Below are 18,937 nucleotides of genomic sequence, written 5' to 3'. Positions count from 1 at the left end.
CAGAAGAACATTTTATTGCTCAGGCAGAGCACTTATACTACTATTCAAAAGTTTGTGGTCAGTAAAATTATTGTAAATAAATGCTATGCTAAATTGCTATTAATTTTAAAGATGACATTGAAGATATTAGAAGTCTTTTGAACATTCTGTTTAGCACCAAATAAGCATTAGAATGATTTCTGAAAAATTGTGTCATACTTGAAACCAGAATAATTGTTGCTAAACCTGTATATATGTAAAATATATATATATATATTTTTTTAAATCTTATCAACCAAAAACTTTTGAATCGTTGTTCCATTAAGTTATTATAACCTTGTCTCAAATGATTCTCTTAAAATAATTTTTCAATAATTTGGTAATAAGTTTCTGAATTCATTTTGAAATCATAATCATAAGTCTGAACAGAGTATTGTTGAAATAGTCTCTTCTGAAACTAAAAAGTGTCTGTAAAGAGAGAAAGAATGAGATTTTAAAGATCTGTGATTTTTTTTATGGGAAATCACCACCAAAAAGGGTTTGAAAAAGAAGATTGAGAAGAAAAAGAAAAAATAAGAAGGAGCGATATGGAGAGCTGTTGATATAGTCATAAATGCTTTAACAGAGTTGGCGGCTGCTCCTGCAATGAAGCAATTTAAACGTACTTGGCGGGAATTGGGGGAAGAAGGGCAAAAAAACACATAAAAATAGTACGTCTTCAAAGCGTGCCATTTATTTGCCTGAAAAACCATTGTGAGGATTTGTGAGGCAAAGAAAGGAGAGGAAAAAAAACATACAGAGAGTTGAAAGACGGAGAATGAGACAAAAGAAAGACGGGTTTGGAAGGAGTGGTTACACTGAAGGGGGGTAAATGTTCTCCGACTCCCCACCCTGTTATTATGAAGGCCTGTAACAGAGGGATGGGAGGATGGAGAAAAGGAAAGGAAAAAGGAGAGAATGAGTGCGAGAGACAGAAATGAAATGGCGATGAGGGTGAGAGGTGCTATGGCTTTTCCACGGTCTGTCATTACAAAGGGCTTGAGTCACATTCCTATCCTGTTATAGCACTGACCAAAGGAACAAACACGGCCTCACAAATCCCTAAACAGGTACATTCAATTAAACGCTTTGGTTAGTGATACTTGAATCCGAAATGTGGGGCTCATTACATCCATGCTGTGAGCTCTAGTTTTAGTTGGCATACGCCATGGTGAACTATGTGTGACTCCGTCCCAGAAGCTGTGCTCGCTTGCTCTCCGTTTAACCCTCTGTCAGACAAACACACACACAAAAACATATTTTTGTTTGAACACGCATAGCTTGACTCCCTCCGCCGAAATGTTCGCTCGCTCTCATAAAACGTCTGACTACTGGCGAAAGCCACCCAGCAATTCCACCAAAGCCACAGCGGAGTGGCTCCAGAACTGGACTGATCTGGTTCACTGCGTTCTGCCCGACACAAAAAGCCTTGTGTATGGGGAAGGGAGAGTGTGTGTGCGGGTAAAAGAAATTTACAGGCTGAAACCATGAACATTAAGAGGAAGACTGACTGAGTTTTGGGTCAGGTGAGGTTTTAGCTTGTTTTTGTCTTTGTCTCCCGCTCCATCTTCCATACTTCCATATGCCTTAAAGAAATAGTTCACTCCAAAAGGAAAACGGCCATCAGTTTGTACCAAACCGACATGACTTTCTTTTCCTTCAAATCAGGACGTTGTTCTTCCTTAAGACTACTATATTTCAGATCTTTTAAGGTCATATGATAGCTTTGATAGAGAAGCAGATAAAAATGTACATTATTCATTGATAAGAGAAGTAGCAGTGTCCAGTTTATGAATGACGCGTTGTTCTGAATTAGATCTTTTTAAAAGTATTTATATAAAAATATAATTTATATTCATATTTATAAATTAATGTGGTTGTCTTGTTTAACTTACTAAAAAAATATATTCTGTCTATTTAATATTCATTCGACCCAAAACCTCCAGACACCAAAAAGTACTTGGCTCTTCAGAAGACTTTGGTCTTAGCTGACAATTTTTTTTTTTATTTATTTAAAAAATGTACCCACTTTCAGATCATTCTAGTTGTATGTAGTCTTCATCTGAAATCTTTTTAAGAAATATTGCATTACATCACACAAGGTCCTTGCACATTGAATTCGTTTGTGTTTTTTTCATATTCGTTCCTATCGGTATGCCTGCTACGGATGTGAAAACACAGAAAATTTAAATCAGAGGCAGGTCGTATTTACTTTTTAACGTGCGAAAAAAGTAGAGATTTTTTTAGACTCAGTGAGCTAACATCTTTACTTTCTCTGCAGTGAATGGGTGCCATCAGAATGAGAGTTCAAACATCTGATAAAAGCATTACAGTAATCCACAAGTAATTGAAACGACTCTAGTTCATCCAGTCTTATGAAGATAAAAGCTCCATGTTTGTAAGAAACAAATTCATTATTTCACTTTTGGTCAAAATGCAAGAAAATAACCTAGAATAATACTTGCTCCAGTTTAAACGCAAATCCTCTGTTGTCCAAAATCCACTGACATATTTCTTAAGAACTGTTTTAGATTACCATTGCTTTATGGTGCACTCTTCTGTGCATATTTCTCCCCTAATTTAGAAAAGAAAACTTTTTTTCCCATATTTTAGCTGCACCCACCGTATGAGTTTCAAAACAGTCAATCCACAGTAAACTGCACACAGTGGTTTTTCACGGGTGGTTGTGATCTACTTAGTCACCGTCTTCACCACCCACAGTCCTTTTGACAAACCCCTAAACCTAGACAACATTGTGTCCATGACATTTCAGAGCAACAAAAACACAGAAACGTGTCTACCTCACCATGTCTATCTAATCTGGATGAAGATATTCTTGGTCAAATTTTTTTGGTACTTTTACCGCATGAATATATTCTTCAGAACCTAAACAGATAAATTAAAACTCCAGAAAGTTGAACAATATGGGTCCATTTTCGAGCTTCAGCAATATTTACATTACTTGTGGGTTATTGTAACGTTTTTAACAGCTGTTTGAGCTCATTCTGACCGTACTGAACTACATCTTGGGTGACCTGAGGGTGAGTAAATTTCCAGCAAAATTTATCATGCTGTGCTTCTCTAAATCTTGAAGGCTCCATTCAAGTCTCCATTCAAAGTAATTGCATTGAACTTCCGACTGACCACATTCTGTAAAATTCAAATTTTGTATTCCACACAACAAAATCGTTTTAAGATTACACACCCATCTACACAAACACTAACTGTATAATGTGTCATTCCGATAATAGCCACTGTTTTGAAGGTGGTCACTTGCATAAAGATGGTGGTCATGACAGATGTTGTTGGTTGGGTGAGACAGAGCCATTCATTCTACATGTCGTACCACAAATACGTGCAAGCTCACGGCTACTCACACATATATAAAAACACGAACATGACCAAATAATGCAAATACTGCTGTGATGTCAGTGCCCAAACATGAAATGTTTTGGACTCTAAATACAGACTTTCAAATATATTCTCACCAGAAAGCCATCTGAAGCAGCAGGGGTTAGCGTCATCCCCAAATGAGAGTTTTTAAGATTTCGAGACACGTTCTGAAATGCATTTTCACCTATACAGGGAACAACACAAAAACATATAAACATGTACTTCTCCATGCACAACACAGTCATTCGCTGGAAATTTTAATAGTCAGAGATTTGATCCAATACCTAAGTTAACTTTTGAGCAATTGGAATTTATCTCATCTCCGACAATGCACTTGTAAATATCCCCCTTCCTGTTATTTTGTGGTCCATCCCATGGCGCACCAACCAGAATTCTGTTCATAAAACAATGAGTCAGTCAGGATATCAAAAACCCTTTACAAACGAGACCTTGAAACAACAGTACATTATGCATTAGCCTGTTTTGTTAGAGTTTGTGCTCACCTGATGACATACATCTTACAGGTTTCAGTTGTAATCCAAATGGTAGAACTTAATGTGAGTAAAAACCAAAATTAACTAAAAGTACTCACGATTTCTCTCCATTGTTTTCATGCTGTAAAACAGAAAAGCCGAACAGAGCATCTTCAGGCCCACTGAAGATCCGTGGCCTCTTCACATCAATATTAAAACATTCACACAGCCCTAAAAGAGAGAAATATATAATTAAACAATGCATACTGGTTAATATAAATTAACTGTGCTGCTTAATGTATTAGTGGCACATTTTTGTAGAAAACAGAATGTTTATTTAAAGGGATAGTACATACAAAAATTTATTATATCGTTTCAATAGTGTAAGACTTTCGAAGAGACTTCGAAAAGACTTTATCACTTTAAATGACAAACAAATTTAATTTAGGCTTTACTTTATATATAAACATTAATCACACACATCAGTTATGAAAGACATTAGCTCAAGCATACTTGTTGGACATGTGAGAATCAATGAAGTTCACCTGAGCTTCCTTAATGTCCAATGAGGTTTGTTCTCGCACATCAAGCAAGTACGGTTGAGCTTCTGTTTATGTTCACTGATCTATGTAAAGTTATGAATAAAAGCCTAAATTAAGCCTGCTAATTTTAGGTGAACTATTGATTCATTTCATAATAGAAGTATTTATTTCTTTTATAAAAAATCTTACTGTACCCAAACTTGTACACAACATATAAATAAAAATGCAGTATACACTTTAAAACATTAAATAATAAGTAATGATACAATTTTAAACATGAATAAAATTTATGTTAAAATAATACAAACACTCAACACTATTACAAATATTTTCTATGGAAATTAACATGATTATTATCATAAATTGGAAAAGATCATATTGCTTTAACTTTTTCTTCAAATTTCTATATACCAATCTTGAATAGGTAAAAATGGAGAGGAAATAAATACACACAAAGACAAAGATAAATACCAAGAAAGATTCATTGGCATTTCAAGTGTCAGATTTTCATCTGCGAATGAACTGGACGGATGAAGTCACAGACAGACAGACACACAGGAAAGGCCAGAGAAAAAGAGAGAAGGGAAGAGAGGGAAAAGAGAGGGAAGGGCGTCGGTTGTAATAACTACTGAACATAGTAGTTCCCTGTTATGACATACAGACCTAGCTTTTATATGACTGAAAGTCAGAGAGAGAAAGAGAGAGAGAGAGAGAGAGAGAGAGAGAGAGAGAGAGAGAGAGAGAGAGAGGGAGAGAGAAAGAGAGAGAGAGAGGCTGGTGGATTTGTAGCTCATAGCAAATGTAACTCAAAACAACCTAATTGGCTAAAATAGTCTTGTGGAACAAAGATGACCAGTCAATCACTCTCCCAGCATAATACCAACCCTGAAACCTATCTGGGGGGATTTCTCTGTTTTGTGTGATATGGGTTTTGACCCACACGTACACTGAGGTCTCATTCACTGTGGGTGAAGTTGTGCTCTGAGTGGATTTCTTAGGATTGTTTACCCAGAAAGCAGAGGGGGAGGCTTTCAAAAAGGGGGTAGGCAGAGAACCAAACCCCACAGACCTCAAACAGGGTGCCTGCATTTCTCTCTTTCAGTCTCTCATCCTCTCTCTCTCTTTCCAACGGAATGAAAACATGGAGGGGGATCCATATGGATCAAAGAACAAATGGGACACGGTCTGTAACTCATGCTTTCCCCCCTAAAATGTTCACAAAACCAAATTTGGCTTTCCACAATTCTCTTGTGCTCCTATTTCTCCTTTTCCCCATTTGAACTGTTTTCTTCAAAAAAAAAAAAGAGTGAAATACCAAAGTGTCATACATTGCTATCAAGGTATACGTTGGATCCGTGTATTCACAGTGAATCATACCCATAACCAATAAGCCTCACTTAAGAATGACTTTGTGTTATGTAAAACAAAAAAAAAGAAAACTGTTGTTTAACATTTTAAAGGCAAAATACGCAATATATAAAATTGATTTATATCTACATTTACCCTTAGTAAATGCTGGGACAAACAGAAGTACTATCTGAATATTATCCATCACTGACAGATTACACTGAGGGTGATCTATAGGATGATATACACTCACTGGCTTCTATATTAGGTACGCCTTACTACCGGGTTGGACCCCCTTTTGCCTTCAGAACTGCCTTAATACTTTGTGGCATAGACTCAACAAGGTACTGGAAACATTCCTCAGAGATTGGTCCATATTGACATGATAGCATCACACAGTTGCTGCAGATTTGTTGGCTGCACATCCATGATGCGAATCTCCCGTTCCACCACATCCCAAAGGTGCTCTGTTGGATTGAGGTCTGGTGACTGTGGAGGCCATTTGGAGGCCATTTGTGGAGGCCACGCATTGTCATGTTCAAGAAACCAGTCTGAGGTGAAAGTTGGGTACACTGTGGTCATAAAGGGATGCACATGTTCAGCAGCAATACTCAGGTATGCTGTGGCGTTGACACAATGCTCAATTGGTACTCAATTGGTCCAAAGTGTGCCAAGATAATATCCCCCACACCATTACACCACCACCAGCAGCCAGAACTGTTGATACAAGGCAGGATGGATCCATGCTTTCATGTTGTTAACGCCAAATTCTGACCCTACGCAGCAGAAATCGAGACTTTTCAGACCAGGCAACGTTTTTCCAATCTTCTATTGTCCAATTTTGGTGAACCTGTGCAAATTGTATCCTCAGTTTCCTGTTCTTAGCTGACAGGAGTGGCACCTGGTGTGGTCTTCTGCCGCTGTAGCCTCAAGGTTCGATGTGTTGTGTATTCAGAGATGCTTTTCTGCATACCTCGGTTGTAACGAGTGGTTATGCGTATGAGCAGTTTCTGCCCAACTGGCACCAACATCCATGCCACTTAAATCACCTTTCTTGCCCATTCTGATGCTTGGTTTGAACTTCAGCAGATCATCTTGACTTATTTTATATGTGCTATATATCGGTAAAAACTCTTACAGAAACATCTTCTGCCTCATTCTTATCAGAAACTGAGAAACAAAACAATTGTAACATCGTAAATAATGATAACGGAATTAACATTCAGTTTCATGTCATTAAAGAACATATGATTTTATATAAAGAGTAACCACTTAAGTAACTGTACATTTAAATGTTGACAAATAAACAATGCTTAGGCAGTTAGGCTAATCTCTTAAACAACACTGTAATGGTATTCTCGATAAATAATTTCTTACCTTCATAGCTATGAACTTTTATAAAAATGTAAAGCATTTATTATTTCTCAACTTATCACTCATTGGCTGCAGCTGCCATTTCAACATAGTTTTTTGCGTCTTTGATTTATTATAAAATAAATATTACAACAAATGCAGTATCTTATCGCACTGAAGTATAGTAAGTGCAGGACGTTACAAAGTCACAGTTAGTTGTTTTTAACATTTCTGTATTTTTTTTAAATAAATATAATGAAAACAAGCAGCACTGTCTTAATTGCAGCATAAATTGCATAGGAAATATCTTAACGAGTATAGGGGGCCTTTCAAATATTGTGTTTGACAAAGGGGGTCATTCAAGTCAAAAAGGATGAGAACCACTGTATTAGTGGACCCTGTTTATAGTTAACGTGATAATCAACACCAGCAGTTATGTATAAAGTTAAAACGAAGATGAAAAGTGAAGTGAGTACAGAGAAGAGCTCTAACATCAGATCCATTGACACTGACATTCACTGGCATGTTTAAGTGTGACTCAACCGTCCAAAACTGGATTTTATCTTTTCCAAACTATCTTCATCTAAAGCCACCCTCCAAATACTCCCCTCTTCTCAATTACACTTGTTTTGCTGTTACTGGTCAATGTTTGTTTCTATGTGTGAAAGAGATGTAAAGTATCTTTAGTCCTCTGTTTTAGCTCTGCGGGTTTTCTTGGTCCATGTCTCCAGGGCTCTGTCATGACAACTGTAAACATTTATATATCTTGGTGGTGAACAGTCTGGAAAAGCAGTCCAGATTCTTTAACTCTTTACACAAAAAAACACATATATACACTTACTACGCACACATAAATGCATTCCTACACCACACTATAGACATTCTTAGCCACCACTGGATGGACGTCACTTTGAATGAGCTTATTAGAAATGCAAATGTACAGTTCAGTCATGCCAGCATGACTAATATGTGAAAACATATGGGACACATTACTGAGAGAGAACATGTTACTAAGAAACACACTCAAATGGGAAACAATTTTATCCATGTTAAAAACTGTGCAGTTTAGTTATTCCAACTCTCTTTTCCACAAGCTCTCTTGTTTCTGTCAGCTATTCTTGGGTCAGTGAAATATGATTCTATGCAATATAGAAAAAGATGTAAAAAATCTGAATAACGTTTATGCTATTTTCAAGAAGCTTTCAAAGACCTCATGGCAGTTTGTGTACATTTTTATCACTGGATGGCTAATTGTTTATGAATTATCATATAATCTCATTAATACTTTCTGTTCACTCATGACCCATTGATGGATATGATACAAAGAACTGAAAAATCAACCATCAATGCAATCAATGTGAGGCAATGAATGAGTGATCCAATTCAAAAAGTTTGAACCCCCCAGCTTTTTGCATTGTGTTGCCTTCTTGAGCATCAGTAAATGTTTTCAAATGTTTTCGTAGTTATGTATAGAGTCCCCAACTGTCCCAAGTGTGAAAAGACTGATCTCAAAATCATACAGTCAGTGTTGGAAAGTGTTCAAAAAGATGCTGAAAAACCAAAGAATGTGCAGGAGCTGGAGGATTTTGAAGAACAGCAGGCAGTTGAAGTGCTCAGGACTAATGTGGGACTCATGAACAACTACCACAAATCAGAAAGACAGTTGTGGATCATCCTGGAAACGACTCACTGTACTTTAAGGGTATGTAAACCTACAAATGAGGTCATTTTTTATAAATTCAGTTATTATTTTGTCTTGTGGTGAATACATGAACATTATAGTGTCCCTTATCTACAACTTACAAATAAAACTCTCACCCCCTAGGAAGTGCCAAATCCTGCCAAAAATGATTCAGCTTGGACTGTGTTTAGGGTGCGCTCAAAGCATATGTATTTCAAAGAGCATTCCGCAAAATTGCTTTCTGCAATGTTGTTTAAAGCAAATTCCCGGGATTCTCACATCTCACACGTCTTTGAATCAGACGTCTGTTCAAACAGATTGAACGCACTGCATCTGATAAAAACCATTTCAGTGGATTGCTCCTGTCTAAGTGTTCTTCTCTTCTGCTTTATGTTGTTTTTATTTTTCGTGTTACGTCTCAATCCACTCTCCTGTAAGTGGTCGGGGCAGATGGTTTTAGAGTGAGAAATGCAGGGAGAAATGGAGGGGGGGCGAGGGGGTGGAATTCCCAGAGTCCACACCTGGGTTCTCCATCTAAAGCACAGAAGAACATAGCTGAACACAAGAGAGCTTGCTCATCACAGAGCATCTGCAGAACCCATCAGCGGCCACAGCATATATGCTCAAAAACATACACCAACACAGACGAAATGCGGTCTAGGTGGCACAATGCATATAAACAGCTATTGTGGCGTGTACAAAATGGCTAGTGGCATTAATCTTGACTACAGTCTGGAAATACTTCGACTGCAACTGCTGTGGTCCATTAAAGCTGTATTTCTAGCGTTTACAGTAATTTGTCCAGATACGTGATGTTGTATACCTAATAGTACCATGATGATAGGTTACTTTATCTAAAATCTTTGCTTCTTCCAGTGTTGAATTTAAACAAAAGTCTCCCTCACAGTTTTCCTCCCTTGATGTATCAGATCACAGAGGAGAGTGTAAATCTATAAAGTAAGTAATTCTAGTATAAAAGACTATACTGCGAGGAAAGCGATGTACTTATGATTAGATAAAGAATGCTTTACACTAATTAAGTACAATCAAGTCTATTCGCAGACTTCCCTAAGCCACATCAGTAATTATTGCATAGTCTACAACGTAAATCTGTGGTAGAAAAAGACTTGAGTAAATAACGTCTTTGGGGTCACAGTCAACAACTTGTGTTACAAGATTGTAAGTGGAGGCAGTGACGACATGCCCATTCAAAGTGAACCAGAGATAGACGCGCTTTTACGCCATTGTGCATTATAACCAATCGCACGCAATGCTGCTGAGCTTATGAATGCAATGACCAATCAGAGGCGTTCAGATGAGTCATCGCTAAAATGCTAGTATTTTCTTCACTCGCTCGCTGACTAAATACCTCGTTCTGGTGAACTCTCTCATCAGAAACATAAACTATTAACTTCATAGTGTAAAGGTTTTTTTTGCAGTGTTTTTATTCACATTACCTTTCAATGTTAAATTTGCATTAAAAATAAAGTCTCATTAAAGATACGATACGGCATGACACCCATACCTGTAAATTAATTAAACAGACAGTTTGTATGCAGTACGCAGTTAGATTACATTATAAGGTTACTTTGGGCATCACCCACTATAGATCAACATGATGTATAAAAGTGAGAATCAAGATATTTCATAATATACAGTTAATGCTTTTGGGAATGTTAACTGGGAAAAAATTTAAATAATACAGTGCTGTTGTGGTGACGCAATTCTGTCATTAATCGCTCGCTCTCATGTTGTTCCAAACTCAAATTAAGATGTATTTGATGAATTCTGAGAGCTTACCCTCCATAGACAACATGTGCTACCATGATCAAAGCACAGAAACAGTAAGGACATCATTAAAATAGTCCACGTGACATTAGTTGTATCACTAAGCCACAAGAATACTTTTTGCACAAAAATAATTACAACGATACTTCCCTTCCATGTCACCCTGGCACAGTTTTAAAGAGAGCTTTGATCTTGTGTTCTGAAGATGAACAAATGTCTTATGGATTTGAAACGTGATGGAGACTAATTAATGACAGATGTTTAATATTTGAGTGAAATAACCCTTCAAACTGCAACTGCATTATTAAACACATTTATAGAAATCAATTATAAAAAAAAATGACAGAGCCTTGAGGAAAATGCTGCAGATAATGTTTCGAGTCGCAAACGTTATCTACACATTCATTAGAAACTGACATTCTATGACATGCAGTTTGTCTAAATATAAATGCTAAATAAGACAACACTTACACCAGATGCATTTGCAAATGTTTGTTTGCTTTGATGTTGCTGGCTCTCACAATCCTCAAATCACAAATTTGTAACACAAATACATAATTTTGAATACAGCTAATACCGCTACTGCCATAAAGAGCCAACATAGAATTCCATTTCACAACAACTTTTCACTATAGCAGATAAATCCTGTCCAGTTGAATGGGTCAACACAACATTTTTGCAAGGTTCCAAGTTAGTTGACTAGTTAGTCGAGGTTAGTCAGTTCAGAGTTTTGAGATGCAGCTCTAGTCTAAGAAACGTGAATGAATGATGAGAGGAAGTGTGCAGTTAGTGCTGTTTGTGAGAGAAAAACGCACTCATTTGTGCTGTACATCAGTGTTTGTTCAGCCATTCCGTTTTGTGAGGTGTAATGTTTTAGCTGTACCTAAAGTAAGTCGAATATCCACATCGTGTCCCACGACAAAGCACGGGCTAAAGCACAAATCAATGCAATTAAACTGACTCACCTTTGAGAAGAACGGTGATCTTCAACAGCAGCAGGTACTTGTGAATCTCCATTAGTCAGTTAGGTGAATGAATTTCCTTTTCTCCTTCTTTGATTTGTAATTCTCGGCAGTGGCTGTCAATACGGCGAGCGCGCGCGCGCGATCCCTCAGGTGGAGACGTGCTTCCTCCGCTCACGCGCTCATAGTGTACTGTAGCGCACGCGTCGCTCTCGCGTTCCCTGCGCATGAAAGACGTTACTGTGTACTCTTTTGGCCTGGGCGCAATATTTTACTCGATTTTGTTCTGGTGAAAGTGCTAAAATAGTGGACTACGTTTCAAATTAGTCCCACTATACTCGCTGTACAACAAAAACATGACGTCCAGTTCGAGTTACTAATTATAAATGATAAATAAAAGCACATAATGATGACATTTAACCCCCCAAAATAATAATTTACTTATTCACTGTTCCTATGTTCCGTGTACAAGAAATTGAGAGGCTATATTTAACATTTTCGGAACTGTTAGCTTGTTATATAAAGTGAATGGTCTTCAGTAGGCTACATATAATTTTGTGTGTCACCAAAGAAAATTATTTTAGCACTTTTACATTTTTTTACTAAACATCGCGGTTTAACAGTAGCTATCAGGCAAAACTTTACACACTAACAAATAAAAAGGGTCAACTTACAGTCTTGTTCCCCACATAAACAATGTACATTAAAAATCCGGTTTGGCTTCGGCTCCGACACCTGCTGTTGTTAAAAGAGCGCGCGCGTGAGTTTAGTCCAGCTTCTCCAAACCAGCGGTTTCCAAAGTAAATAGTACATTCGCAAAAAAAAAAAAAAAAAAATCTCTGTCAAAACTATTTCCCGCAATTATATGCCATAGCTTTTAGAGAAGAAACGTTATGGATGTGAAATGTGGAAAATATCTTAAATATTAATTGCACAACTGTCCTGAGGGGAAATCTATTTAGTTGCGTTCATAGCAGCTTTCTTTCGACCGCAGCGTGTCTCCAAGTCTACAAAATACACGCAAGTAAATGAAAGAGCTCCTTGATTCTGCAGCAAGACCTTCGTCTCCCTCAGTCAACTCTTTCTGAGCCCGGCGCACAAATCCTCTCTCTCTCTCTCTCTCTCTCTCTCTCTCTCTCTCTCTCTCTCTCTCTCTCTCTCTCTCTCTCTGTGTGTGTGTGTGTGTGTGTGTAAAACACTATTTTACTCTCCTCTTACGCGACGTTAGTACATCAGATGCGGTTTTGTTGGAAAGATTTGAGGGGAAAAGAAAATAGTATTACAATTTCCAAGCGGAGTGATTCTAATACAAATATATTACGGATTTGGCAACCGAGTCCAGATTCTGGTTGCGATAACGGAGGCCTACAAGCTTGCATTGCCTATAAATAAAACTTTTATTTTTGTGACAGAATTGTGCCGTCTTTGTTTTTGGCTCTTATCCAACGCACCAATCTGTCATAAGTTATTTTAAAGAAATAAGTCTTAGAGATATCATAAACGCGAAACGCAGGCTGACCTTCTCTTTAAAAAAAGCAAAATTTGGTCGCTTTTTTCTCGCCACAGTCATGCCACAGATATGATCAGCTCTGTTATGTTACGACTTTGTCAAAACACTGTAGGGCTTTGGGTCATGTCTGGGTTCACCACAACCCAGAAAACTCATTTAGTTTAGCTGGAGTAGAGCTTTGAAAAACACGACAATTAGCCTATATCTTATTTCTGTTTCAATAATTAAATGGTTATGAATTCATTTTAATGTATATTCTTCTCCATTACCAAATTTCCATCGTGCTGTCGTTTCACTACATTTCAAATTATTTTTTATGTTTGATAACAAGCTCTACATACACACACATATACACACACACACAGACAGATAGATAGATAGATAGATAGATAGATAGATAGATAGATAGATAGATAGATAGATAGATAGATAGATAGATAGATAGATGTAATTCCCCTAAAATCATGTTTGTTTGTTCTTTTTTACCTTTTTTGTTGTTCATTCCAGTTCATCTCAAGCAAGCTCCAATTGGGTTATTGTTACTACAAAAAAAAAAAAAAAAAAAAATTATATATATACATATATATTTTTATATATATATATATAAAAAGCTTGATAAAAAGTCTCAGTTTTTGCAAATAAACTATGATAATAAAGTATATATGATTCGAAGTTACATTTCCCAGTCGGAAAACTAAAATAATAAAATAAAATTAAAATATTAAACAAAATAAATAAGTAACTAAATAAATAATACTACAAAAGTCAACAGGGACCAAAACTGTTTGCTTTCTGACAACATTTGTCAAAATATCGTGAGAATGAGTTAAATGATGAATTTCTTTGATGAAATAAGCAATCTTTAAATAGCCTAATATTTGTACTTCATGACAAAAGTAAAGCTATGAAAACAATTAACAACAAAATCTGACCTTGATTTTTGAAAACTTTGTTTCTTTCTTTTCATCTTACACCACATTGACAACGTTGGCGACTTGGTAAACAAAGTAAGTATACTAAGTGCAGTTATTGAATATATAACTAACTCTGACTAAATATATTTCATGCCAAAGATTGTAAATCTCTGCTATTTCCAACCATAATATGATTATTACATGCATTTTTTTGTTGGCTGTAAAGGCCTATGGAGTGCATTTGAGTCATGCACCTGCAATATTTATCCAACAGAGGGCGACAGAGTAAATCATTTTAAAACACGTAGTTTCTTCTGACGTTTCAGCAAGGATCCTCTAGGTGGCGCAGTTTCCCTGTTCCTTCCCGGGTGCTGTGTCACACGACAGGTGACGGATCCTTTCTGAATTTCTTGATTATCAGCTTTGCTTGTTTACATCGAGCGTTACCAAGGGTTTTACGTTTCACAACAAAAGTAAATATTTGTAGCCGCAGAAAACGGTGTAGTTCTCCCGCGGGGCTTGTCACGTTACAGTAACGGTTATGTGGGAGTGGAAACGAATTAAAATGATCGTCTCTCTCGCGCACTCTGTCGCAGGGAACAGTTATGCAAACGTTTACGCAAACGACTTGCGCTAAATGTGAAACGTGTTCTTTAAAGATGTCACTAAAGAAGACACAAACACCCACGAACGCAAAAGCTACAATGCAAATCCAATACTGTTAACTGGACTAGCAGGATTTTCCCTCTGACTCACACTGTAATAATAATAATAATAAAAAAATAAGCAGGCAGTTCACATCATCTCCAACATGCTCTTTTCCCATTAAATAGTGAGCAATAAGGCCAAAGAATACTGTAACGAAGAGACAGATGTTGGGAAACTGTGTTTTGACCGTTTCTTGTCTTCTGCCTCAATTCTCTGAACTAATCAAAACTCAGCGGTCACCTGACCCCGGCAGCTGCCTGCTGTTGCTAGCAATATGGCTTCCCACAGATATGGTACAGTGAAGCAAAGCATGAAATCTGTAAACTGCGACTCCGTTCAGTACAGTGTGCGAGCGATAGTGGGTCGTGTGAGGAAAAAAAAGAGAGAGAGAAGCAGTCCGTCCTGTTTTTGTGAGCTTAATATGGTTAATTTTACATGAAGTATGGTTATTTCTGATTGTGATAACTGCATTCTGATTTCACACCCGTGAATTTGCGCGACTGTTTGAACACAACTACATTGGTGTGTGTCGCGTGTTTTAACGTTTTGCTAACTAACCAGTCTTTTTTCCCCCCACTGAAGCTGTATTTCACGTCTTTAGTATTTCACGTCTGGCTCAAATGATACAAACGCCGCTGTCACTTCGCCATCTTTATGTTTACTTTTATATCTATTCTTACTGTGGTTACAGACAGGCTAGCACATAAACAAACAAAAAAAAGAGGGACATCACGTGGTTCATGAAGTGTGTGTAAACCGGAGGGTTTCTAAGAGACACGGCTGTTGTTGAACACAGCTATCAATCCCAAACGCTGACTGCGTGAACGCAGCCTAAATGTTGCTTTATTATTATGTCTGCACTCTCCCCCTTCATGCATTGAGTTCCATGTAATGATATCTTACCCTATAAAAGCCACAGTGAGTCATTGGGGTCAACGCTGTGATCTTTCGGTAGTCTAATGTCTGCTGATCTCATCTACCCTTTCGGGCATCTGTAATTTTCCCTAACGTTATTCTCGCTGCGAATACTGCAAGGGATACGATTCTAATTTCAGGAGGGACATGCTCTCATCAAAATGTGTCCAAAAAGACACTCTGCCAAACTGATGCATACGTCCTCAGACTCTCTTTATCGTTCATATGAGGCCTGCTACTGCATTATCCCAGGTTTGACTCAGTTTGACTCATCCCTTGTTTCCCGTAAAAATGCAAAAAGGAGGATTGGGTGCAATGGAAGCGAGCGAGGAATGCTGTCGATTGAACTAAACTCGTCCTGAACCCACGATACTCATCTAAACTTGACAGTTGACCTAGAAGCCTGGCCATGAGATGCGACTGTTTCCGTGTGATTCTCTCCACACCTCGGTGCGGGACTCACTCTTTCCGCGCGTCTGGAATCTTGGAATCCTCACCACCAGCTCGCTTTGAGTCAGCACCGCTGTGAGAAATGTTTTAGACTGTTTGTCTTTTTCTGCTGGAAGTAGACGCCCGAGCGCATGTGCCGAGCTGTGTATGAATCGCAAGTCTTCGGTGGTGCGCAGGCAAAACGCGTAGATTGATGGGTGTGAGAAACATATTTGTCGATCCTAGCCCTGTTTACTTTTGTGCGTGTGCATAAGTATCTCACAGACGGCCCTCGGGGTGAATGGATCAGGGCCGGCTGTAATCCACCAATCGGCTGTAAGGTGACAATGGTTTTTTTTGACCCATAATGCTTTGCTATATGCCCAGAGGGCATTTAGGAGAGTGTGTTGTCTGTGGGATGTTTCTCACTGTTACCTGTTTGACACACACACACACACACACACACACACACACACACACACACTTGTACATGTCATGTTTAGAAAACTCTGTGCCCACACAGTTTCTGCACACACACCCTCGGCTTCAGATTTCCTCTCTGTTGCCACTCAGTGTCCCTGACAAAGTGGTTTTTGCTAACACACATACACACACACACACACACACATAAATCTTTCATGGCACTCAGTGCAGTCTTTGCTGCAGGGCACAAAATATTATCATTACTCAACTGACTGTCCGTATATTTACATGCGTAAATCTGATCCCAAATCACACCGTGCTGTCAGATTTAACATGGATCTGATATATCTGTTATCTTTCAATAATGAAGATTAAGATCTGCCTTTGTATGACAGCCAGCTCATCTCTTGAGTGATTTGTCTATGCCAACCAAAACAATATTTATAGCTGCAAAAATTTCTTCCACAAAAAATGTTGGATAAAGGATTAGAGTAAGTTTTAAAGGGTTGTTACTAGGGTTCCTATCTATCTATCTATCTATCTATCTATCTATCTATCTATCTATCTATCTATCTATCTATCTATCTATCTATCTATCTATCTATCTATCTATCTATCTATCTATCTATCGTCATCACTGGAATAGTAACATTTAAATATTACATTACAAAACAATTTGATATATAAAATATATAAAAATAATATTTTTATATAATAAACGGTGCTTGAAATTGTATATTAAACTTAAATTTTGCTTCAATAATATAATATTGCTAAAATGAGTATTAATCGTTTTCACACAAAACATATTTGGTTTATATTTCATTTACTTTTTGCAGATAAAACCATAATTTTAAGTTTGATAATTCATATTATTATGACATCTTTAGAGTTTACATTGTCATGGATGATTTTGGAATTAATTACTTCACTACTGAGTTATGCTGAATGTAATTTTCATGTTTATAATTGCAACAGTGGCTTGTGTGTGTGTGTGTGTGTGTGTGTGTGTGTGTGTGTGTTCTGCTGCATAAATGCTTATCTGCTTGTCAAATTGCCTGCCAGCCAAATCCAAAGCAAACAGAATAGAGGTTGGGAAGAGATTGCAATTCCAGATTTACCTGCCTTGCGCATAACTGGGCAAAACCAGCATGTGTGTGTGTGTGTGTGTGTGTATGAGTTGTGAAACTATCTGCTAGACTTCCTTTGAAGTTAATGACCAAACATGCAAGTATTTCTGCCACATTATGGCCCATTACTAGCTGTGGGCACTGGTGTGTGTGTGTGAGTGTGAGTGTGTGTATGCGTGCGGTTTTATGGTCTGTGCTCACAGTGGCCAAACTGTTTGATGGTACACGTGAAGGTTTGAAAGAATGTGCATGTTTGGTTTCATATGTGTGCAAATGTGCGGGTGGTTTTCGAAAGGAGAGAGAGACAGCTGCCTTTTACTGCCCCAGGGGGTAATAAAGGAGGAAGGAGAGGCAGTTATTTGGGGTCTTTTATAGGGGCAGGAGGTAGAGAGGGGCTGGTTTTATTAGGGTCACACAGTAACCAAGTACAGCTGCAGGCATCACCCCTAAACCTCTCCACATTCCACCATCACCTCCGCTCTACCTTTTGTTTTTCTTTTATAAGCATGAATACACACGATTATATCTATTAATCTGCATATACATGCTCTTAAATGTCCTGGGTGTGATGGCGTACTGCATGAGAGATATACAGTATATACGAATATGTATTTGAGCGCAATGTTGGTCCTCGTTTTATTTTGACCCAGAGTTTCCATTCCCTGCTCCTTGTTAAGCACATCTGCTGTCAATCATCTTCACCTTGTAATCCGACTGGCATTTCCTGGCTGGATTGGACAGTTGACTTGTTTGCCTGGATCTATTTTATTTAACAGCTTTATCCCATTGGCTAGCATAGCATCTAACACATGATGCACAGTCGACAGAGATCTGCAGAAATTTTAACGCTGAGTGGAAGATCAGGTTACTGGGGAAATTTCTGTGATGACTTATGGGTGTTTTCCATTTATGGGTGTTTTCCATTCCATTTATTTTTATGTTACAATACATTTGCATTCCATTCATTTCAATGGCAATCAGTGCATTAAAAGCATAGGGTTTCGTAAAAGCGTGAGCTGAAAGACAGGAACCAGAGGCGCACAGAAGGTGATAGCGATGAGAAAGAAAGACTGAGATGGAAAAATCTGGGAGAGACGGAGGGGTGGAGAGAGACAGACAAGTTATTCTAGTTACAGCCAGCTGGCAGAAATACTAAAATAAGACGTGAACCTACCAGTGTGTCTGAGAAAAGAGAGTGAGAAGGAGCGTGGGTTTGTTAAAAAGGTCATAGGAGTTTCTTTCATTTCTTATTTTGAAATAAAAACAACTGACATTCGTTCCATTGACATCATGGGACTGCCAGTAAGCTTCTGTGTGGATGAATGCCACTAAATGACAGAAAAGCACACCC

General features: G+C 37.9%; 1 protein-coding gene across 1 annotated transcript in view; it reads right to left on the bottom strand.

The window, feature by feature from the left end:
* itga10 (integrin, alpha 10) overlaps window positions 1–12,625 on the bottom strand; it is a 34,587-nt gene extending 21,962 nt beyond the window's left edge. The window contains exons 1-5 of the mRNA XM_043260515.1: window positions 12,232–12,625; window positions 11,561–11,778; window positions 4,004–4,115; window positions 3,696–3,805; window positions 3,507–3,595 (exon numbers count right to left, since the gene is read on the bottom strand). Coding sequence (XP_043116450.1) covers window positions 3,507–3,595; window positions 3,696–3,805; window positions 4,004–4,115; window positions 11,561–11,612 — 363 coding nt within the window. The 5' untranslated portion in view covers window positions 11,613–11,778; window positions 12,232–12,625. The remainder of the gene's footprint in view (window positions 1–3,506; window positions 3,596–3,695; window positions 3,806–4,003; window positions 4,116–11,560; window positions 11,779–12,231) is intronic.
* Window positions 12,626–18,937: the final 6,312 nt, after the last annotated feature.

This window comes from Puntigrus tetrazona, chromosome 16 (genome assembly GCF_018831695.1).
Source record: "Puntigrus tetrazona isolate hp1 chromosome 16, ASM1883169v1, whole genome shotgun sequence".
In the NCBI taxonomy this organism is placed as follows: Eukaryota; Metazoa; Chordata; class Actinopteri; order Cypriniformes; family Cyprinidae; genus Puntigrus; species Puntigrus tetrazona.
The sequence above is the reverse complement of the archived record's forward strand: the minus strand, read 5'-3'. Positions and strand labels throughout refer to the sequence as shown.